This window comes from Macrotis lagotis, chromosome 1, assembly GCF_037893015.1.
Source record: "Macrotis lagotis isolate mMagLag1 chromosome 1, bilby.v1.9.chrom.fasta, whole genome shotgun sequence".
Classification (NCBI taxonomy): domain Eukaryota; kingdom Metazoa; phylum Chordata; class Mammalia; order Peramelemorphia; family Peramelidae; genus Macrotis; species Macrotis lagotis.
This window is the reverse complement of record NC_133658.1, coordinates 121289433-121314894: the sequence shown is the minus strand read 5'-3', so window position 1 is coordinate 121314894 and position 25462 is coordinate 121289433. Positions and strand designations below refer to the sequence as shown.

At 35.2% G+C, this 25462-nt stretch overlaps 1 protein-coding gene across 3 annotated transcripts in view; it reads left to right on the top strand.

Annotated features, from left to right (window-relative positions):
• Positions 1–25462, top strand: part of PELI1 (pellino E3 ubiquitin protein ligase 1) — a 75448-nt gene that overhangs the window by 26666 nt on the left and 23320 nt on the right. For 2 of the 3 annotated variants that reach the window (XM_074207203.1, XM_074207215.1), the window contains exon 2: positions 24388–24527. In XM_074207203.1, the coding sequence (XP_074063304.1) occupies positions 24457–24527 (71 nt within the window). In that variant the 5' untranslated portion in view covers positions 24388–24456. Of the gene's footprint in view, positions 1–23756; positions 24528–25462 lie in introns of those variants that run through there. The other variant, XM_074207208.1, reaches the window with a different exon arrangement.

The following is a 25462-nucleotide window of genomic DNA, read 5'->3' as shown; positions in this document are numbered from 1 at the left end:
ACTTGATTCCAGATCCCTCATCACATAGATCCACTGCACCAATAACTTGATTATGCCTGAAAATATGCCTGATCTTCAAGTCCTCTATCTCTGTCAGGTAGTAAGTAGACAGCATATCTCATTCCTAGTCCTCTGGAGAAGTGTTTTGACATTGCACTGCTCTTCTTAGGTCTTTCAAAATAGTTTTTCTTGCTGCAAAAAGTTTTCCCCTCCCAGTTAACTATTTCCTTTCTAATTTTAACTGAAACGATTGTGCAGAAGCTTTTCAGTGTTAATCAGAAATGTCCATTTGATGTTCTCTGTCCTTCATTAACCATGAACTCTTTCCTTATTCTTATTTGTACATACCAGGTACATACCAAGAGAGCATTGTACCACCTGGGAAGCACCCAAAATCCCAGACACCCCCTCCCCAACTAGCTCAAAGGGCGGCAATGTGAAAAAATAACTGAAACTTAAGATAAAGCCTCCTGCTGGGAACAAAACCCAATATTAATATAAAGTTTCAAGTCATGAAATATGGTAGAAAATTGAGTAAACAACAACAAAATTAATCTGACCATAAAAAGCTACTTTGGTGGGAAAATCCAAACAAACTCAGAAGACAGTGAAGTCAGAACAGCTACAAAGCCTCTAAGGGTGGGGGGGGGGGACAAATGGAAAGCCTAACAAGAATTGTAAGAGCAAAAAATTTTCAAAATCAGGTAAAAGTGGTAGAAGAAAATTGAAGTAAAGAAATGAAAGTAAAGGAAGAAAATTATGAAAAGACAACTAACAGCTTGGTAAAAGAGGCACCAAAAATTCTAAAGAAAATGCCTTAAAAACCAGAATTAACCTAATGAAAAAAGAGTACAAAAATTCACTTATGAAAATAACTGATTAAAAAGCAGAATTGGCCAGATAGAAAAAGAGGTAAAAAGTTCACTGAAGAAAATAATTTCTTAAAAATTAGAATTGGAAAAAAATAGAATTGGACAAAATAGAAGCAAATGACTTCATGAGACACCAAGAAATAATAAAGTCAAAAGAATGGAAAGAAAAAAACGTGAAAAACATGAACTATCTTATAGGAAAAACAACTGACTTAGAAAATAAATCTAAGAAAGAGAATTTTATTTTAAATTAGAAACTTTACACTTTATTGAATTTTAGAGATGCTTATCCTGCCCTTATCCTCCTTATCCATTATCTTCCCCTGCTGACCACTGACAATGATTGAAGAAAAATAAAAGCAGAAAAGATTAAAAGTAGATTCTCATGGATAAGGCCCCCTTGTTGTGCCAACAAGCTGCTATAGGGGTGGACCGTTAGGGTGTTCCGAGTAGTGATTTTATACTTGTTCTACAAGTCAATAATACTTCATTTTAGAGTACTGGGGTGTATCTATGCTGATTGTGCCCTGGACTTCTTAGAACAATGACTAACAGACTTCACTTTTCCAGGCTGCAACACTGTTTAGGCAGGGGGTCAGGGGCTGGGCTACATCTATCAGTAATGTCACTGATTTCACATGTTGGAATAGAAAAGGAATCCTCCTTGCCCATTTCAGAGGTCATTGCTTTGTCCAAGTCTTTCAATTAGACTGGGAGTTTTCAGACTGAATTTATTGGACATCCTTGGAGAAATTAGAGAAGATTTCTGTAAGGTCAAGACAGAAATGTGCCATCAGCCTAAGCAGAACAGGACACATACAGCCCATGTCAAGTGGTGAAAATTAGGAAGCTCTACCAAATTTATCACATAGAAAACATGCATTTTGACTCAGAGCCATATAGGATATTAAAAAGCTTAAAAAGGGAAACTTGTACTTCTCAGAACTAAACTTGATATAGGGGAAAAATACATTTCCCCACTATTATAAAATACTGTGAATTGCACTGAAAAAGATGAATCTGGGGCAGCTCAGTGGCACAGTGGATACAGCACTGGCCCTGGAGTCAGGAGGACCTGAGTTCAAATACAGCTTCAGACACTTAATAATTACCTAGTTGTGTGACTTTGGGCAAGTCACTTTAACCCCATTGCCTTAAGTTAAAAAAAAATTTTAAAAAAAAGAAAAAAGATAAATCCAGAGTAACAATACAATGTGTTAATATATAGTGTTTTCAGGCTATTTGCTGCCCCCCCCATCTTCCACTGCTGTTAATTGTTTATATAGAAACAAATGTAATACAGCATCAATAGAAAGGACAAGGAAGCAGAGTTATAACCAGCAACAGGAGGGAGCCACCACCATTGCAGTTGGTTATGAATTCATTCTCAGTTCTTTTAAACAGACTCTATTGAAATTTTGGGCCATCTGCAAAGCATAGATACTTAACTAAAACAAGACTCACTATGATTAGAATATTTTTAAGTCTACAGAGACTTTGCAGATGTACCTTTGGTAAAGTCCCACCCCAGATCCTACCAACAACTCAAATAGGGAACCATCTCCCCCCACCCCCAGCTGAGCCCTGATAGATCTTTACTGTTATTTCATAGTTTTCTTGATTCCTTTTTTCCTTACTCCTTTTTCATCCTCATCCTCATCATAGCAATGTGTTGGGAGGTTTGATAATGTATCAACTGGTTCTGTTTATAGTTGTGTCTTTAAAGTTCACAGAGTACTCCACTGTTAATTGAATGAGACATCAGGATGTGAACAGCTCTGAAGAGGTAGCTGAATAGATAATATAGGAGTTGATAAAAGAGACTGCAAAGAGGTCTGCATAAAGTGTCACTTGTCTAGCATCTGCTTTGAACCCCGACAGAAAAGACCTGCCATCATCCCACAGAACATGTCCATATCATAAGTTACTTTCTTAATTTGTCTTTGAATGGAACTGATGTCTGGGCTCATTACTCCTTCTGTGCTTAGAGAGTTCTACCAAAAAATTATACAGTTTCTGCAATCCTCAAAAAGTGAACTTTTGTTAGACCAGACATGCAACTCCTATGCCAGTTTGGAAATCACAAGAAAAGTCTGTCACCCTTATCATTATTGATTTCAAGCCATCCCCAAAAATGTGGTATCTGTTATAAAGAATATACATGAGTATTAGTAGTAGCAGACAAAGAAATTCCCCAAGATCATCTCTTTTATCTTGTAGTGCAACACTGACCCTATGAAATATAACACCAAAAACAACAGGATATGACAAGGCATTACTTTTTATCTTGTCAGCCAAACAATATATCTTCTAGCTACTTTGCCAAATAAGGAGTAATTGTTTAAAAGACCAAGCATTTGTGTTCTATTTTAAGTACTTACTGGTTTGATGATGCTGTATATATAGATGATGCTACATATATAGATATATAGATGTATATAGATTGGGCCCTGGATTTCTATCCTACTTAGTCTTTCTAGTCTACTTTAATCTATTTCCTAGTTCATTCCCAAGATACCTTGTGTTCCAAATATTTTCCACCCACCTCTCATTCCCAACAGTACCCTCAACATGTTTCACTCTTAGCTGAGGTCTTAGCCTCCTACTTCACTGAGAAGATTAAGATCATCTGATGTGACTCCTTAGCTCCATTTCTCAAAATTTAGTAGTAAGTAACAGCCACTTTCAATTCCTTTGTCTTTGGTTACAGAAGCAAGTAGTCCTGCTCTTCATTCAAGCTAATTTCTTCTACTTCATTTCTTCCTTGATGTCAGGTTGTCCTTAGCATTCGTCTGCTTTTCTCTTCCGCATCTTAAGTTTCTTTCCCCTTCAGTGGCCTCATGCCATCTGCCTCCAAACTGTCTCAAGTATCCCAAGTTCTTTTTTTTTTAAATAAAACTTACATATTCCCCTTATCCATTTAGCTATTATCTCAGATCTTCAACTTCACTGCTAAACTTTTTGGGAAAAGTTGTCTAGGTCAAATCCTCTTAACTTCTCTTAGCCACTTGTAATCTGGTCTGATCAGTTGCTATAATCTAGTGTCCTTATTTTAGTCTTTATCTTAATTTTTGTAGCATTGAACACTTATTAAGAAGCCATTCTATACTTGACTATAGAGATACACCACATTTATCATTTTCTTCCTCTTATAAACCTTTATTTCTCTGACTCCTTCACTATTCTTTGTTCATTACCCTATCCTTTTAATGTGAATACTTTTCAATAGCCTTGTAACTCACTGTTGTCCTTGTTTTTTCTTCCTCTCTCCATATATGTATATATATATATATATGTATATATGTTCCTCTATTTATACTCCATATATATATACATATGTAAGCTTTTCATTTCTTTTGCATTTCCTCAATTATTCCTTCTATGTTAAATGATTCTAATTCACCAAATTTTTTTAACCCCTCCCAAGTGCAAGTATTGTGTTAGTTGCATTTCCAGATATTAAAAGAAGACCCTTAGCTGTTGAGATACTATACTATATGCTCTAAATAATGGAAGAAAGAAAGCTAAGGGAATATTTGTTGATTTCTTTTATGAATCACAAATCTCTTTAGCAAGACAAAGTATACAGGAGAGTTGAGAACAAAGGTTCAACTTTTTGCTGTGGTGAAAGATTCTGGGTTTATCAAATCTTGCCACTGTCTTTAAGAGTGATTTAAGATAAGAACCCTTACTGGAAAAGAAGAATGGAATTACAGCCTTTATCATTGATCTGAGCTTCTGCTCCAAAGACTGAATAATATTAATATAAGCAGGATGCTTGAGGCTTTCTTCACTCATTTTCCAATTATATTCCATTAAGAAAAAAATAAAGCAGTTTGGCACAAACATAAACTCTGAAATATGTAAAGGAATTTTGACTTATACAAATTTAGTATTGAGTATGTTCAGTTATTGGTAAGCATCTGAGATTAGAGAATTTCTGTATACTTTTTCACTAAAATACTAGTATACTGAAAAGTAAGTGGAAACCAAATCCAGAAAGCCAGTATAGTGTGCTATTGAGGAAATTGGCCTCTAAAAATCAGTAACAGTTGCATTCTTTTTTCTGTGAAACCTTCTTCTGACTTCTTGAATAATGTAATGAGCCATACATAACATCAAATGGTGAGACAGGTTCTTTAGTATCAAAGTCCTAGAACATAATTGTGCCATCATATTTGAAAATATGTTTACTGGGCTTGAAGCACAATTCCATTAGGCTCCGTGTTTACAGAAGTTAGATAAAAGCAGGGTAGCTGCACAGCAATCTAAAGATCTAAAGTGGTCCACTACCCACAGAATGAATAAAAAGTAGTTTACTGAAGAACAACTTAAGCAAATTGATCTTGCTCTTTCCCATCATTTAACTGCTGAAGTAGTCTAATCAGTGATATACAGCACTTAGATATGACTTGTTTTGAGCCAAAATATTAGGTGAGGAGTTAAAGATGTGAGGTTAGGCTCTATATGCAAAATAGACTAAAGGTTAAATATTCACATGTGCACAGTATTAAAAGGAATGTTAAACATAACTCTTGTCTTTTAGGCATATTGATTTGTATATATTGATCAAAACAATTTCTACACTCTCAAAAGTTACCAGTGACTTCCCAAATACTTGACTTTTGTCTTTTTGGCTGTTCTTTCCCATCTATCTTAGTATCTCCCACCTTGTTTTCCATAATAACACATTCAGTCATGTTTCTTTTACTTTTCTGTTTTTCTAGACTCCTTCCTGATCTCTTAAGATAGTTATTTTTTTTTTTACCAAGACTTAGATGTTTTTACTCACCGCTGTCTCCACCTCTTGTGACTTCAAATAATGTCTATATGGATGACTTCAAAATTTATTTCTCCAACCCCTGACTTTTTTTCCTGAATGCTAAATCTACATTTTCATCTATATACTGAGCATCATCACCTGGATTTCCTCTGTTCTCAAACTCATCCTGTCAGAATTTATCTTCTTTTTTCTCAGATATCCCTTGATCAATCTTGCCAATTTTTGTAATGGTTTCTCACCCTTTAGTCACTTGTGCTTGAAAACTTGGCATTCTCTTTGATTTGATCTCTCCCACTTCCAGTATCTAACTATGGACTAGTTACTAAATCATGTTAATTCTCCTTCTAGAATATTTCTTGTATGTATCACTATTTTATCTGCCATTACCTTACTGTAGAACCTCATTACCACATACCTGAATTACTGCAACAACCTCCTCCTAAATGACCTCCCACCCCTTTCCAATCTATCCCTCATCCTATTGTTGGGTAATTCAGATCTGGATCTTCTTCTTTGACTCAGCACTCTTCATTTTTTCCCTGTTGCCTATTTATTAAAAATCATATTTTTACTTACATATATTTTATACTTAAACTAAACTATACTTTGATGTTCTTCCTTTTACAGTTCTAAAGATTTTAGTCATAAATTCCTTTGTTCTCTCATCTCTACTTTTTGATTATCTTGCAATTCTTCAAGGCTTAACTCAAGTACTACCTTCTCCATAAATTGTTTTTCATTCTTTTGACCTCTCACATAATATTTGGTACACCATTGTTCTTGATCAGTCAACAATTCAGCACTTAAAAGTGCTAGAAATAGGGCAAAAAAATGAAACATTTCTAACTCTCGGGGAACTTAACATTCTGTTGAGGCACAATAGTATATGTACATATGAGTATGCACAAAATAAATTCAAGGTAATTCTGTACTATATTGGTATATATCTCATACTCTCATTGTCCATTATGTACTTGAATCAAAAAAATTCCTTATACAACATAACCCGTGCATGTTCATTCACTTTTTCTTGAAGACTTCTTGTCCTAGGAAACCAACTGTCAACTGGGACAATGGATAACTTAGATTATTAGGAAGGTTTTCTTTACATCAGGCTCTTTATGTCTCTCTTATTTCTCTTTTGCTCCATGTTATTTTATGTTTTTAGAAGAGAGAATTGAACCCCAAAGAAGTCAAGATCACCTGGGTAGCAATAACAGCTGATATTTGAACTCTTTCCTTTAATTCCAGAGTCAGGACTTGGTTAATAATCTTCTTTTTAAAGATTGAAATGTATATTCATCCTTTTTCTTATGGTATCTTTCTTACCAGATTGAACTGTTAGTTTGCTAAATTTTATTATTGGAAAAAATTATGTTACTGTCACCAAGTGACAGTTTGGCAGTTTAGCTATGCTTTTGAAAATAAAGAACGGAATGACAGAGCTAACAATTTGTACAGTTACAGCTCAGTCAGGCTTTTGAGAAATAGAATGTTCTCTTTTGAGACATTGTATTCTATAACTCAAAGTCAGACTTTAGTTAAAAACAATTCTTTATTTCTCCTTTTACTTTTTTGCTTCTTCGGATTTTGGTCATATACTTTCTTAGGGACAAAGTAATCAAGTTGTAGAGTCTTATTTCAGTCCATAGAATTTGTAGAGCAATATACTTAAGTAAAAGAACACTGAACAGATCATTAGTGTTTGAATCTCAAGTGTGATTAGGCATTGCTTAGGCTACCTGGATTGGATCCTTTAATAAAAATAGTCTTGTCTAGCTTGTAGAGAGATAGAGCTAATAAAAGTAGGTGTACTATGACTTATCTTCAAGTATTACCTTGCTGCTGCTTGGTAGTCTCTAAATTCAGATGAAAATGTAAGAACTATGTAAGGAATGCTAATTGGATAATTTGTATAAAATATTTCAACTTTTTAATATCAAGCAAAAGTATATATAAACTGTCCTTTTTCTTTTAGGGAGAGAAATAAATTTTATCCTCCCAAGGGATTGATTTTTTTTTTTTATAACTTTTCATTTCAATTCTCTTAGCATCTTAAAGGAAAACAAAAAAACAAAAAGGGACTGTTATTTTTTTATTATTTTATTTTATTTTAGTTTTTAGTTTTTGCAAGGCAATGGGGTTAAGTGATTTGCTCAAGATCACACAACTAGTGTCTGAGGTCATATTTGAACTCAGGTCCTCCTGACTCCAGGACCAGTGCTCTGTCTACTGCACGCCACCTAGCTGCCCACTTTTAGGGACTGTTATTGAGAAGTTGTAATGATTAATAAATTGATTACAAATTACTGAAAACCATTTTCCCCCTAGTCTAAACTGCTTGGTACTCGGTTTTTCCCACAGTATTGTCTATTATCATCTTTTGAATCATCAGATGAAAGGGTTGTGTTACTGTCTGAAGCTTATTCTTTTGTAGCTGTCTAATGATGGTGTTTCAGAAGTGTTGGCAGGTTTTATAGTAAATCATTGACTATTCCAAATCTAGATCTTTAGCCATAAATGTTGGCTCAGGGTTCATTCTTTTATGCATATCTCTGCCAATGCAACATATTAGAATTCACAATCAAAACATATTTCAGGGAAAAAACTACTAAAAAGCAATTTTTAAAATGCATTAAGTGAATTATCTGTATGAAGTTAGTAAGGCTTGTATGTCTTTCTTGGTTAAGTGATTTTTTTCCTATTAAGATGGTAGTAGATATTATTATAGTCCAATTTAAATAAACCACAGTAATAAAAAAAAGATAGTAGTAGGATGTAGAAGGGGGCTGAGATATCATTATAAATCTTGTGATTAATATTCTTTTTTTGGAGTTCTTTTTTCTGTGGGAAAAATGGCAATCCTCATCCTCTTTTTTCTCCTTTATTCTTATTTTCCATTTGTCTTCATTCAAGATAATATAGAACTGAAGTTTTTCCCCTTAAGAACCGATTCAGGAAAAACTTTTCATGTTTTCTAGAAGGAACATAATAATCTATTGAGTGGGATTCCTTCCAGAACAGGTCCTTCCTGTGTGTTTGGAGGAGAGAACAGAGAACACTAATTCTATCTTCTTTGAGGTATATTAGATATATTCTCCCTGAAATTGTAATGCTGTGGAATTTAGTCATAGCAATGAAAGACTAATGAATAAAATTGTAGATCTTTGGAGTAATGAAAAAGATTCTCTCCTTATGCATTGTTATTTGTATGGGAAAAGAGGGGAAACCAGTAGATATACAGTAAACATTTACACTATTAAAAAGGACTAGAGTAGACCACTTTGTTTAAATAAACATTCTTAACTTTCCACACATAATGTCTCAGAATTGTTGTTAATACAATTTGTGAAAAGAATGTTGGTCCTACCTTTCACCAAAAAATATTTTTAATGAAAATTCTGATAAAATGGAATTTTATCCTATTAATAATGTATGTAGCATTCTGCTGTCTGTTTTTAATATTTCTTGTTATTAGCCCTAGTTTTGTTTTGTTTTTTAGTTTCAGCTCTTATTATATCTGAAGTTTTCCTTCAAGGCCTAGCTATGTATATTTATTTCTGGAACTTGGTTTAAATCTGTATATTTAGGGGCAGCTGCATTGGAAAGAGAGCACTGACTCTGGAATTCTAATCTAATTTCAGACATTTGACACTTATTAGCTTTGTGACCTGGGCAAGTCCCTTAGCCCCAATTGCCTCACCCCCTCCAAAAAAAATTTCCTTCCACCTTATAAAGCTTCCAAAATCAAGCATATAGCAATTTACCTGGAAAAAGGCAAAATTTATTTTAGTTATATATTTATATTTTAACTACATATCTTTACATCTGATCTTTGAAATATTCCTTGAAATTTGAAAAATACCCAGTCTAAATAGATGATCTTGTTTTAGGATAGGATCCTTCAATAATGGAAAGCAGTAGCATTACTTTGAATAAAACTGCGGGGAAACAGATGTCACTCATGTAATAGTGAAACATCCCACTCACTGATTCTCAGTCAGCAATTTCTGTTATAACTTGTATATAACTGTTCTTTTGGTTGTTTCATATATGCAAACTCAGCAATAAAATATTTGAATGACAGTCATTTTGGGAGTGGTATGTTCAAAAAATGATAGAAGATTTGAAGTAAGATCTGGTTTTGAATCCCAACTCCGCCACTTACTACCTACCTGTGTGGCCTTGAAAAAGCCATTTTAATCTCTTTGGACTTCAATTCCTTTATCTGTAAAATGAGAGGATTAAAAGTAGATGATCTCTAAAGGTCCATTATGATTCTAAATTCTAAATCTGTGATCCTAAGATCTATGTGTACTAATTCCAGTTGTTACTATTGAAAAAAGAGACTTAAAAGAAAACAACTGAATTTGACCTGGAAACTGCAGTTAACAATGATTGATTCTTTGATATATTTGAGTGTCCGTAGTATGTCAGGTGTAGGACAGAAAACTTAAAACTGTATGTGTTGTTGTTGAGGCAGGTGGCACAATGGATAGAGTGCCAGGCCTGGAGTCAGAAAGATTCCACTTCCTGAGTTCAAATCGGACCTCTGATACACATCCTAGCTGTGTGACCCTGGGCAAGTTACTTAACTCTGTTTTTCTCAGTTTCTTTTTCTACAAAGTGAGCTAGAGAAAGAAATGGCAAATTACTCCTGTCTCCTTGCCAATAAAACCCCAAATGGTATCACTAAGAGCCAGACTCAAATGAATAACAATTGAACAGCAAAAAACAAATTATTGATAATGTTCTCTTCCCCTCCTTCATTCCAGCTAAGAACTGGAGATATATATATTTAAAACAGAGCCTGTCTTTAAGGAGTTCATGTTCAAAAAGGAGAAGATATTACAAACAGGAAGGTTTAGCTTCAAATTAAGTGGAAAGAACTCTATAAAATTTGTTGACAAATATAGGCTTAACATGTACTCTTTGTTTTAATTTTTTGAATGGTGATGAGTATTGGAATGTGATTAAAAAGGAAGCTCATTAATAGCTTCCTTATTCATCACACCAGAAAGTTCTTTATTGAGAACTTCCCTTATACATTGTACATTCTAGTTGTAGTGGATTTTAAAAGAAAGTTTTATTATTTATTGCTTTTGTACTTAGTGAAAGTTTGGGGGCCCAAGTTAGTCCACTTATCTGTTCCTTAGCAAACCACTTATGCTCTTCTGGGTCTCAATTTCCTGATATGTAAAGTAAGGAGCTATTGAACTCCACAGATGGACAGGAAGCCTAACCCCCCTGGGAATAGCAGTGCTTCTCAGACTAGTATCATGTCATTAAGGGGGGAGGCAACTTTTATGGAGAAGCAGTTCCCTATCTCTGCCACTACCAATACCAACTGTTGGCCAACTACCAGTGATGAGGCAGGCAAACCAGCTAAGCTGAAAGTGGCCCCAGAGGGAGAAACAAGAGGGAGCAACCACCTCCCTTAGTACCTTGGGGGAGATAGCTCAAGAGCCTAGGAATGGCAATCCATCCACATCCCATTCACCCCTCCACCCCACTGGTCAGCAGTTCTGCCTCCATCCTGGCCCTTGTAGGCATAAGGGCAGGGACCAACTGCTGCAGAAAAGAAATCCACAATCCCTATAAACACTAACATGAATCACTGACCAACTGCCACAAATTGCTCTTGAACATCAGGAATAGCAGCAGGCCCCCTCCCCCATGCCCTTGACCACTGATCCTTCTTCCAACCTGGCCTCTGCTTACCATAGTCAAGGCAAGCACCGCCCAGGAACATGGGACCTGTTACCTCCCTCTGCAGGGCTGTGGCCTCTGGCAAGATCAGGAAAATGAAGTTCTTGCCAGTTCCACAAATGGTTCAGCATCAAAAATCAATGTTGGTTTTATTAAAATATATTTATCATCTGCTTTGACACTGTAATATAATACTCTGGGTTCTTTCCATTTAACTGAGAGTGGTCTCTCCCTTTTTGAATATGAGCTCCTCAAGGGTAGGTTCTGTCTTATTTTGCTATATGCATCTCTAGCACTTAGCCCAATGCCCAATGAAGTGGAGGGTGGAGAGGGAATAAGCATTTAAACAGTGCCCAGGCACTGTGCTGAGCATTTGACAAACATCATCTCATTTGACCCTCACAACAACTCTTGAGAGTGAGGTACTGTACTGTATACTCCTTTTAAAGCTGAGGAAATTGTAATAAACAGGTTGTTACTTGACCAAGGTCACCCAGCTAGGTTTTACACATAGTAAGCACTTGATAAATGCTTGTTGACTCGAGAGCTTGCTGCCCATTTGGCAGTCAGAACTAAAGGAAATGAAGTAAAATATCAATGGGCAGCTAGGTGGTCAAGTGAAAGAGTGCTTGACTCTTCCTGCATTCAAATCTGGCCTCAGACACTTAACTAGCTATGTAACCCTGGGTAAGTCACAAATGAGAAGAAAATGGCAAACCACTTTGCCAACAAAATCCCAAACAGGATCAGAAAGAATCAGACACAACGGAAAAATCAAACAATATAAGTCAGTATTCGATGACATGAAGGAGGAAATATGATGCAGGTGAAGGGGTTCTAGATTTGAAGTTGGAAGACCTATTTCAAATCCTGACTCTTCCAGGTTCTACTTTCCACAATTCATTTCACATGCTGGATCTCAGTTTCCTCTTCAGTTCCTCTTCAGTAAAATGAGAGAGTTGGTCTAGATGTTTTCTGAGGTCCCTTTCAGTCGTAAGTCCATGATCCTGTGTACTGAAGTTTTCCTTAGCTTCGTTCCTTGTTCTAGAGTTTTTCAGTAAACTTTCCTTTTTTGTTCTCTTTATTATTATAGATAACAAACTTTATTGGGGTGAAGTAGATAGAACTGGAGTGATTTCAAATGTAGCAATAGATAAGTCTTTTGTAACAATAGTGCAAATCACACATATATGTATAATATATTATATATATATATATTATAGACTAGAACTGGAGAATGAATGTACTATTTTCTCAAATAGATATTATATCCCCCCAAAATTCTTGTCAAGTATAGTTCTATCAGATTCTTTTAATTTTTTTCTACCATTTTTCTGGTATGAATTTTAAAATACAGGAAAGGTAGCTTAAGATATCTTTATTCTGGGGGCAGTTAGGTGGCGCAGTGGGGCACAACTAGATGGTGCAGTGGGGGCAGCTGGGTGGCGCAGTGGATAGAGCACTGGCCCTGGAGTCTGGAGTACCTGAGTTCAAATCTGACCCCAGACATTTAATAATTACCTAGCTGTGTGGCCTTGGGCAAGCCACTTAACCCCACTGCCTTGCAAAGACCTAGAAAAAGTTATCTTTATTCCCTGGAAATAATTGTCAGGACATATTATGATATATTTTGAGTCATTTATGACATTAATGTTGCTATAACTAATTTTGGGAGGTTGAAGAGTATTTTAGATTCTAAGGCAAAATCTTTGAAAGATAGCTGCGAATAGGTAAGGTAAACAGCAGTTTTCAAATCAGATTTGTTTTGGAAAATTATTGTGAAAGTAGCTGTAAAATTACCCAATCTTTGTTAAGGTAACTAGTTGTTTTCTTCTTATTATTCATAACTAATTCTGATTTAAAAGATGAATTGACTTTAATACTATATACTTTTAACAACATTACATAATGAGAGATTTTCTTGTCCATATCTTTTTTTGGTTGGTTATGGTCCTTGAAGTTCATGTTTCTTTGCAATTGTGGCATAATATTTCAGTGGAATGGAAGGAATATATGCACATGGTATTATGTGAGTTCATTCCTCCTCTAAAGACCTTATTAGCAGATTGTCTTTGGCCTTAATATATTTCCATCAATGCTACCCCAATAATTATTTCCTATGTGTTTTTAGAAAGGAAGTTTTGTTGATATTAGCATTGGCACCCAGGCATTCAATTCATTCTCTGCCATTCTACAGTCCAGTGGGTCCCAAGAGTGCTCCTTGCCACATATCCTGCTGTCATTACAAAGCTATTATTTATTTTACCCGCCATCACAATTATCATCTGTGAATAATCAATGGTCCTCTCTGTAAAATAGAGACTTCCATTATTGTTTGAATATCCCTAGCACCTACCACAGTGCCTAGCACATCATAAATATTTAATAGATGCCTATTGAATGAATAAATGACAAAGTGCTGCTGACATCACTTCCCTAGCTTCATTCTTCATTAGGTTTGACAACTCTGTCCTGCCTGGGACATCACGCCTCCTTTATCACATGAACCTCCCAGCTACTATTACTATCAAAGTTCCTGGCTGTAGGACTGGTCCTCTTCAAGAATTGAGATGAAGAAAAAGAGAGAGTGCAGTAGCTTCTCCAGGCAAGAACTGTCAGGTTTAGTTTCCTCCTTTGCAAACCATCATTACCATCACATTCCTATACCTATTACACCATCAGAACAATATATGTACCTCAGAGACACTCTAGTCTCAATCCATACTTGTACAGGAATCTCTTCCAATTAACCAAGTGATCACCCAGGTCTATTTTGAAGACTATAGTAAAATGAGTCCTTTAACTCCTAAGCTGTCATGGTTGGAACTTTGTTTTATTTAGCGCCCCCCCCCCCCCATTATATCTACATTTTCATCTTTTCACCTTCTATCCATTGTTCCTAATTCTAAACAGATTAAGTCTAATTACCCAGCAAGACAATTTTTAGAATTCTCCCAAACCACTGTCATGTCCAAAGAGATCGGAGAAAGAGTAAAAGGACTGATATTTATAAAAATATAAAAAGAACTGGAAACTAAGGATATCTGTCAGTTGGGAAATGACTGAACCAAATTATGATATATGAATGTAACTGAATACCACTGAAGTGATAAAGGGGCAGTTACAGAGAAATTTTAGAAGACTCATGAATTAATGCAGGGTGAGAGTGAGGTAAGCAGAACCAAGAGACAAGTTATATAATAATAACCTTAAGACACAACCTCCAAACATTTGAGAACTCTTTATAATGCAATGACTAATCACAGTCCCACGATGCCTGGGATCCATGTTGAGACATATTATTCACCTTCTAATGGAAATGATAGACATGATGCAAGATAATACATTTTTAGACAAAACCAATGTAGGAATTTGTTTTGCTAAACTATGTATGTTTGTTTCAAGAGTTTTGTTTTTCTTTTTTGTTTTCTATTTGTTTTTCTTCTGGTTCCCCCCCCCCCCCCCCGGAAAGGGAGAGTGCCCAAGGAAGAGAGAAAATAATGTGCCTTTAATTTTAATTGAAAAAAGAAAATCACTGTTATGTCTCATTCCTCCTTCACCACCACCCCACCACCCCAAATAAGTCCAGAAATGTTCTCTTTGTTTTTTTAGCCAGACTGCCTATGGTGAGTCCTTTTGTCTTCCTTATTACTCTTTCTGGTTTATTATTAATACCTTTCCTAAAATATACTCCCAGTATCCCAGATGTGGCTTGACCAGTCAATAATATAATATAACGATCACCTCTTCAGTCCTGAATACCATGCCTCTTTTATATAATCTAAAAATAAAATAACTTTTTTTTGGTTTGATTTTTAACTTGAGATTTTAATCCACTAAAATTCTCAGATCTTTTTTCAGACAAATTGCTACTTTAGACATTCCTTCTCATAAGTTATTTGGAAGTCCATTACATTTATTCCTTTTCAATGTAACACATTACATTTATCCCCATTCAATTTCCTGTTATTAGATTTGACCCAATGTCTTAGCCTGCTCTTCAGAAATTTTATCTTACTTATTAACAATCCATTTCTGCTTTATGTCAAATGTTAATCTGTTAAGTATACTGTGCCTTTATATTGATCCCATGTTCCACTGAGTGGAACACTGATCCCTGGGGCCTTTCACCAAAGATCTTTTTCTAAGTAACCATTGAACCATTTGGTGTCTGTTCTTTTTCTGTGACTATTTAATAACCAATCACAAAGTCCACTTGATTGTTAATGTTAGCATGAGGAAAGTCAAATGCTTTGCTAAAACATAGGTTACCTGAATCTTCAACATTTCTCTAATCTACTTTAGTACTTCCCCTGTAACATTCTCCTCATTTCCTATGATTCACTCTTTCTGCCAAAACAAAAATTTACTCTTTATTCAATTCAACCTTCTTCTTTCTATTAGTATATATATTTTTTGTAGTCAAAGGTATTTTTACACTTAAAAAATGTTATTTGAAGAAGGGTCCATAGATTTCACCAGACTGCCAGAAAGCCCATGATGCAAAAAAAAGGTTGAGAATCATTAATATAGGAAGATCGACTTCAGTAACCTCAAAATCCCCTTCCAATAATTCTCTCATGCTTGTAGTTTGCTCTGCTGCAGAAACCTATATTCATCCTTTTTTTTTAAATTGTGAATACATATGTAAAAGTTGTCATTGCTTGGCAACTGAATTAGAAAAAGAGAGCTTTATTTTTTCCTTAGGGTTATTTGACTTCGACTTACAGAATTTAATTGCAGGATCTTTTTTTCTGTTTTTTTTTTTTTAATAATATAGTAGGAACAGCTAATTGTAGAGCAGCTAGGTGGCTCAGTGTATACAGCGCCAGCCTTGGCATCAGGAGGATGGGAGTTCAAATCCAAACATTTACTTACTTGTGTGACCTTGGGCAATTCACTTAATTGTAATTTTCTTGAATCCAGGACCATGTCCAGTCATCCTGATTCATATCTGACCACTTGCAGTTGGCTATGGAGGATGAGAAAGTGAGGCTGGTGACTTGGATTTGAGTGAGGGGGTGTGCTGTGCTAAGTCACATTACCTCCCTGATGTCATGGTCTTCTTCAAGAATGAAGTACAAAACCCATTATTATTATTACTACTAATATTACTATTATTATTATTATAGTAGAAAGAGTATGTGACACATTGACTATGATAGTTACATATCTTAGAAGTCACTTCATTTGAATTCTCATAGTCCTCTTTGATCACTATCTCAGACAAACTGAGACCTGGGAAAGACCAACTACAACTACTCCAGCAAGAGGAATGCTACAAGTCACAGTAAAAAAAATGTGCTATACTTAATAAAAAAGAGCCACAAATTATGCAGTTACCCAATTAAATCCTATAGTATGTCTAAAGACTTTAACTATATTTGATGTCATCACAATGGATTGCATTAAAAGTATAGTAAATCATTGTTGATGTAGTCCATTATGGTCCATTAGGCAAAATGATAAATTGACTCCAAATACAATGTTCTTTTTTTCTTCACCTATCTCTGTGATACAAATACAAGTACCTAAAGTAGAAAACAATACAAGAACACAAAAAGGTATATATGTGTACAAATGTATACAAATCCATAACCTTTGAGTGAGGCTTTAAAGAGTAGGTAAGAATTCAGCAGAGGGTATAGGAAAGGGAAATTCTAGCCATAGTGAATAGTATTAACCAAGGTAAGAAAGTATGGAGTTTGACCTAGTGTAAACTGAATGGGGATGAGAAGGGGTGAATGATGAAACCATAACAGATAGTTTTATATAAAGGCAGCTAGGTGGCACAAATGGAGCACTAGACCGTAGAGGCAGGAAGACCTGAATTTTAATCCAGCCTCAAATGCTTACCAGTTGTGTGACCCAAGTCATTTAACTTTTGCCTGCCTCAGTTTCCTCATCAAAAATGGGGATAGAGCCTACCTTCCATGGTTATCATGAGGACAAAATAAAATAATATATGCAAGATGCTATGCAAATTTTAAAGTGCTACATAAATACTAGCCATTATTATTCTCATAGTTTTCTACTTTTAAAAGATAAATCTTATTCAGTGCCCTGTGCTTAAATACATAGGAAATGGTATGCAGATAAGAAAGAAGAAATTTATATGTGTGTGTGTGTGTGTATATTAAGATTAATTTCTCAGTTTTCCCTCAAATCACAAAAAATAGGGAAAGGGTACTATTTTGATAATTCAGACAATCTGTGATCTCATTCCAAAGGTATTATTATAGCATAGTGAATAATATTCATCCTTCATTTTCAAATAAGACCATGTCATCAGGAAGGTGATGCCATGACAAGTACATGAATTGAAGCCACCAGCCTCACTTTCACCTCTACAACTATCTGGGTCCAGTGGCCAGATATGAATCAGGACAACTGGAGGTGACCCTGGATGCTGGACAGTCAGGGTTAAGTTATTTGCCTAAGGTTACAGCTAGTAAGTGTCAAGTGTCTGAGGTCAAATTCAAACTCCTGTCCTCCTGAATCTAAGGTCATTGCTGTATCCACTTCACCACCTAGCAGCATAGTGAATAAAAAAATACCAGAAGAGAGTCAGAATGACCAGAGTTCAAATCTTGCCTGTGATACTAATGCTTAATTTCAGTAATCTCCCTGAACTTCAATTTTCTCATCTTCCAGGATTGTTATGAAGGTCTCAAAATGAGATAATGCATATAAAGTGTTTTACAACTTTTAAAGTGCTACCTGACTGTCAATAATATTATCATCCCTGTTTTCTCATGATAGTCCATCTGTGCCTTTTCATCTCTACTGTTCTTGTCAGCATACAGAGGATCTTCTTTCCTCAACATAGTAGAGGAGGGAAACTAGGCCTTTTCACATTTCAGGGGGTATCAATGAAATACTCAAACCATCCATTTGTCCCTTGCTTATACCTGCTTTCATTTTTTAAAAAAATTAAATATTTTATTTGTTTTTCCAACTACATGCAACAGTATTTTACCAATCTTTTTTCTTTTGCGAGGTTTGGAGTTTTACACTTTTCTCCCTCTCCCCTTCTCCTGACATAATACAATCTAATATAAACCCAGCATGTAATAACCATGCTAAACATGGATCTATATTGTTCATGTTGTGAAAGAAGAATCAAATCCAAACAGAATAAAAATATTATAATACATAAGAAAACTTTTAAAAGTTGAAGATAGATAGCTTTCACCTATCCTTCTCTGGATATAAATAATATTCTCCATTTCAGATCTTTTAGAATTGCCTTTGTACTGCTGAAATGATAAGGCCATCATAGCTTATCATCTTTCTATGTTGTTAGTGTATATAATGTTCTTTTAGCTCTGCTCATTTCATTTAGCATCTGCTCATTCAAGTCTTTCCAGGCTTTTCTGAAGTCTTCATTCATGATTTCTTATAGAACAATAGTATATACCACAATTTGTATAGCCATTCCCCTCACTTTCATTTCTTTGCCACCACAAAAAGAACTGCTATGAATATTTTTGTACATGTGGGATTTTTAGGCTTTTTCATGATCTTTGGGATACAGACCCAGCAGTGGTATTGCTGGATCAAAGGGTATGCACAGTTTTGTTGCCCTTTGGGCATCATTCCAAATTGCTCTCCAGAAAGCTTGGATCAGTTTCACAACTCCCCCAACAACAATGTACCAGTGTCCCAGATTTCCCACATCTCCTCCAATATTGATCATTTTCCTTTTTAATCATCTTGACCAATCTGATAGATGTGAAGTGACCATTTGCATTTCTTTAATCAGTGATGATTAGGACAATTTTTTATGTGACTATAGCTAGCTTTGATTTCTTCATCTCAGACCTTTCCGTATTCTTTGACCATTTATCAATAGGGGAATGACTTGTTTTCTTATACATTTGAATCAGTTCTCCATTTATTTTAGGGATATTCCTTTGTCAGAAACACTTGTTTTAAAAATTGTTTCCCAGCTTGCTGCTTTCCTTTTAATACTGATTGCATTGGTTTTCTTTGTGCAAAACCTTTTTAATTTAATGTAATCAAAATTATTCAGTTTGTCTTTTATGTTTTCTATCTCTTCTTTGTTCATAAACTTCTCCCCTTTCAAACCCAACAGATCCAAGAGTTAAGCTACTCCTTATTCTCATAATTGGCTTATAATATTAGCTTTTATGTCTAAATCCCATACCCATTTTGGCCTTATCTTGGTATAGGGCCTATTTTCCTTTTCTGATTATTTATCTGATTTATAGATCCCTCTGCAATTTTCATGCCCTGAAAGACATACTATTTTAGACCATCTGTTAGGGTACTTCCCAAGAGCATCTCTTTTTTGTCCTTTAAATTTAAGCTAGAATTCTCTTTTTTTATGGGGACAGGAATGTCAGACATTAGGGGAATACCTTAAAAGTGCCAGTAACTCTGTTTTTCCCTAAATTTCTAATCAACTGAATTTATCACCAACTTCATGACTCCATTTGGGATTTTCTTGGCATTGATGCTAGAATTGCAGTAGTTTGCCATTTCCTTCTCTAGCTCAATTTATAAAAGAGGAAACTGAGAAAATGTGGAGAAATGATATCTATTAAGTGTTGAGACCAGATTTGAACTCAGGAAGATGAGTCTCCAGGCCCAGCACTCTACTTAGCCAGCCCAGCACAAAGTAAGTGTTGAATGCTTTTTCATTCATTTACATTCGACGTCATAAAACTTTGTTCTATGCGAAGTGATTAAATTCATTTAATACATCCCCCCCAAAAAAACTTCCTTGATCAGAATGTAACAAAGGTATAAAGTATATATGAGGCTTGGTATATATAGTGTGTATTTACATGGAGGCAGCTCTAGATGGCTCAGTGGATAGAGTGTTATGCCTGGAGTTAGGAAGACCTGAGTTCAAATTCAGCCTTAGACATTTACTAGTTGTATGACTCTGGACAAGTCACTTCTGTTTGCCTTAATCCACTGGAGAAGGAAATGGCAAACTACTCCATTATCTTTGCCAAGAAAGCCCCATGAACAGTATTGGTATGACATGGACCACAGGGACATGAAGAGTCAAACATAATTGAATAACAATAATGCATATGCATGCTGCCAACTTTCAAGCAGCAGGGAAAAGAAACTACAGTATTCATGGATTAAAGTTGTTTTTATTGTACATTTCATCAGATAGTAATTTCAATTTCAAATCAGTGCACCTAAAATCACTTATTAACTGAAGACAGATATGTACTTTGATAACATGTCAGTAATAACAAGGTTGATGAAGATTTGTCTCTTGGAATAAAACTTAGGGTTCCAAACTTAGAGTGCTTTTATATGCTCATAATCATTAGGCTTGATCAGCTTAGGAAAAACAAATTGTTAACCTTAATATTGGAAGAATGAACTCTAATAAAACAAATTTTCTAATTGTTCTTCCCTTGTCAGTCTTAAACTGACTACTATATTTAGTCACATTTTTTTTCTTTGTATCTGTTATTTTTATTTTCTAAAATGCACCTTGGGTAAGCAGAAATTATATGAGTGATCTGGGTTAGATTAGGATACCACCTTTATTCTTCATTAATCTTTGAAGTTCTCATTCCCATTTAAATGAAGATTAGACTTCCCCATGTCATTCAGTTAGAAAGATGTTGGCAATTTCACATGTATATCCAATTGTTCACTGCCAGAAGGGAAAGGGGAGGTGGGAAAAAATGTGGAACTCAAAAGCTTGCAAAAGAATGAATGTTGAAAACTACCTTTGTTTATAAAATAATTAAAAAACAAACAAAGGAATGAAGGAATTATTGAATAAATAAATGACGTTGAATTGAGTTATACAATTTATCCCTACAATTATTCTTCAGTGCTAAGGGAGAAAGACTATTTTGACAGATGGGGAATCATAAATTTTAAAAAGTTAAAAGGAACTTTTAAAATCACTTAATTTTGCATCCTTTAGTTTAATTTTACTATAGACCTCTGCTTCCTAAGTGATTAAAAGGTATTAGCAGTGAATTGAATTTCCTTTCAAAATTACTGTGGAGATACATTAAGTACTTTTGGGTCATGGGGAAGTATTTTTTTGAAGCTCCCACTTGCTATTCAGATATTTTCTACATATAAGAATGGTGTTTATTTCCTGAGCTATGGGTCAAATGTCCAACATCTTATAAAGGTTTTGGAATTACTCAGATTCCATAAAATAGTCCCATACAAATGTTGAATGATTTGAGTTTTTTAAGTTTACCACTGGTGATTGTTGTTGGTAGATTGTGGGAGGGTTGTAGTAAACCTTTTATCCAAGTATGATCCATTAGTAACTGCAGGGTCTTAGTGAGGTGGTTTTCATATTTTATCAAAAGTCATATTTATAGATTTATAAAAATCATTTTACTTCTTTTAATGGTTAACAAGCATTTATTAAGGGCTGATTACTTGCCAGAAACTTGTTAAATTCAGAGAATAAAGAAAAAGCAAAAATAGTTCCTATTCTCAAGGAATTTGAATTCCCATGGCAAAGGTAACACTTCTGTTTAGAGTATCTTAAAACAGTATTGCCTGTTTGAACATTAAAGTTAACTAAAAGAAAAAGATTTGAAAAGTCTTCTGTAAAAGTAGCTTTGAAACTGGAGACTTTAATTCTTAGCTTTAATTCAATTCTATTCTAAATTAAGAAGTTGACCAGTATAATTCACATGGTTTGAATAAATAATTTTGTTACAATGTGGTTTTTCATGCATGTTAGGGGTAAGCCCTACTCCAGTAGTTACTCTGTTCAGGTTCAATGTTGGAATAAAATGAGACTCTCATAAATCATTGAGCAATTGGTGTTTACTTAGCTAACATAGCTTTAATTGATATAATGCAACCTTGTCTCCGTGTGGAAATGAATCTCTTCACAAGAGATACAGTGACTTGCATGGTCATAGAAATCTATCAACTCATAAGGGCCCATAGGAGTGGAACTTTTATACCCTTATGTGATCAGGGAACTGGGAGTGAGGGAGGCACAGCCTGAGCCTTACTTAGCCCCCCCCACCCCCATTCTGTCTCTGTTGCTTTTTCTCAGCCTATAGTAGGTGGAAGAGGGTGGACACTTGTGGAGATACTCATCCTATCACAACATGCTGAAGTTTCCAGTTACCTCTTAACCAGGGGTCAGTAATAAAAGTGACTCTTTTGTCTACTATATTCTTTGAAGAAAGATAGTATTTCCTTTTAGACTCTGATATCAATCCAAAACTTCTCAGAAAAGGGAAGTACTTTGGTGAGGTATTCAAACTTAATTCAATATCTCACCAAAGAACTTCCTTGTATACTTTGGTCTCTGACTATTCATCTATTTTCTTTAAAGGAAAACCTCATTCTAACAGGTATAATTTTTTATTGCATTAGCAAAAAAGTATTTTTTGAGTATGTTAAACATGGATATGTGTATGTGTCTAAAATAACTCTGAATTAGTGATCTGAATTTGTATATGTCAAGTGCAATAAAAATGTGAAATGTTTCTACCATTTCACTGTTCTCTGAGGTAACATAATATATTGCTAAGTTTTTCTGTTCTATTAAAAATAAATCTTTCATCCTCTAGATAGGTAGGTAGTTTTTCTAGTAATTTCTCTTATGAAACTGTATCTTGCTTCTTGGGAGATAAAAACAGTTTTGCCTTTTATGGAGCATCTTCCACAGAAGAAGGGTTATGTCATGAAATTGAATAGATTTGACAGGATAGATGTATGACACTTTGGTCTTAGTTCAGCCATAGCTGAAATGGACAGTCTGAGCTTTATATTATAGTGGGGTTGGGACTAGAAGAGTTGTGAATCAGTCATTTGTTTTCCCTTTTTCCCATGCCTTTTGTTTTACTTTTTAAAATATTGAAACAGCTTTGTCAAATGTATGACAACCAATGACATGAAAGGAACTCCTGACCAAGTAGACTAGTTTTTGGTTATATCATTTCCATCATGCATTTTTGTTAGGCCCATAGGGCTTTATCTAGATATCAATCAGCAAGAACATATGGAGTACCTAATAGGTGCTGGTCATCATGCTAGAAATACCAAAAAATATGGAAGAACCCAGACAAGTTAACCATGGGGTGGAAGACCCTAGCAAACATGATCAACTTCATGCAGAAGATGTCTTTAACTTAAGCTGAATCTTGGAGGAAACCAAGAATCCAGGAGTTAGTGCTAAGGAAAAAGAATATCATAGGCATTGAGGAAGTACAGAGGTGTGGGCATAGGAATGGAGCTTCAGGTATAAGGAACAGCAGGACCAGTGTGATTGGCCTTTATGGGCCACGGAGAAGAGTAATATGTAACAAGACTAAGAGAACAATATGGGGCTGGGTTGTGAAGAGCTTAAAATGCCATATAGAGAAATTTCTTGATTGGGGTGGGAGTGGGGGATGGGGGGATCAGTGAAAGGGAATGACATTATTATATTTTCATTTTAGGAAGATCACTGACTGTTCTGTGGAGGATGTATTGGATAGTGAGAAACTTAAGGCGGGGAACCATGTAATAGTAGGTTTCTTGCAGTCCAGGCAAAGAGGTGACAAGAGGTGTGAGTGGAACAGTTGCAAGAAATACTATGGCGATAGAAGTAAAAATTTGACAGCTGATTCAGTGTGGAATGAGTTAATAGTGCAACTTTAGTGTCATCTTCAATTCTTCAAGCCTGGATAACTAGAAGGATGGTAGTGCTCTTACCAGAAATACAAGAGGTGTCTAGGTTGAGCATGTAGAAAGAGAGGGATGCCTACAGGACATCAGATTCAAAATGTCCATTAAGTAGGTTAAAATGTGGGACTGGACCTCAGGAGAGCAACTGAGCTAGATACATAGATCTAGGAGTCATTGACGTAGATTAGCAAGTGGGAGCATTTTGAGAAAAAGCAAAAAGAACCCAAGAGAGAACACTGGAGTATATTCTGTGTAGAAAGCAAAGGTCTTATCCCTTCTGATTATACCAGTTATGCCAATAGATAATTGTCTACAGATATACTTGTATGGTGGAATTAATTTTCATCTTTTGTCCTTTAGGAAATAATGCAAAAGGTGTCCCCAGGCTCCTGATCAGTGAACGAGGATTTGAGACAGAAAACCAAGCTCATGTTTTCTCCTGATCAAGAAAATCATCCATCTAAGTCACCAGTAAAATATGGTGAACTCATTGTCTTAGGGTAAGAGTGAACTATAAAATAATTTTATTGAATTAGACTACTACAAAAATGAAAACGCTTATTTATATATCATTCTATTCTAAGGCTTCCAAAATACTATGCAGACACCAACCTCATATTGTTAATAAAAATGCGTGTTTAACAAATGGGGAAACTAAGACACTTAACCAATACCACCTATCAATTCTTTAGAAGTTTTTGCCCTGATGCCTTCTTTCACATTCCTAACAATATAACAGTTTTGGTAACACTGAGTTTGGCAAAAAGATCCATGTCCTTTTATTCTACTGTAAATGCTCTTTGCAAAAGGAACAAGATTTTTAATCCTATTGTTGACTCTTGAGATAACTATATATTTTTTTAAGAATTGCATGTGTTATTAACTTCACAACTATTATGAATAAGAAGTAACTTTTGTAACTTAAAACTCACAATCCTTCCTTTTTGTTAAGCCTTAAAAACATATCAGCAGCATTTTAGCTGTGTACCTTATAGACATACAACCTAGATTTGGGAACTGGAAAAAATTCATTTGTTTCACTTTCTATAATCAGTTGACCAAATGAACCAGAGACCAGGATTGGTCATTGTTACCTAAATGAGTTCCCCCAGAAAACTTATTCACAATTCTAAATATTTATAGTAGTTATGATGAGGTTGGTACAGATGTTCCATGTATGAAAATGTTCAGTGCCAAGAAGGAGAAATTATTGGTAATTGAGAAAGTAAGGTATGATGAAAAGATGATTTAATGCTGGAATTCAAGAGACTTATTCTAATCCCAGTTCTGTCACTTGTGTCACTCTGGGTAGGGTAAAAATTTGACAATTATATTTCAATATAAATCCTCTGTTTAAAACCATTCTAAGGGGTGGCTAGGTGGTGCAGTGGATAGAACACCAGCCCTGGAGTCAGGAGGACCTGAGTTCAAATCT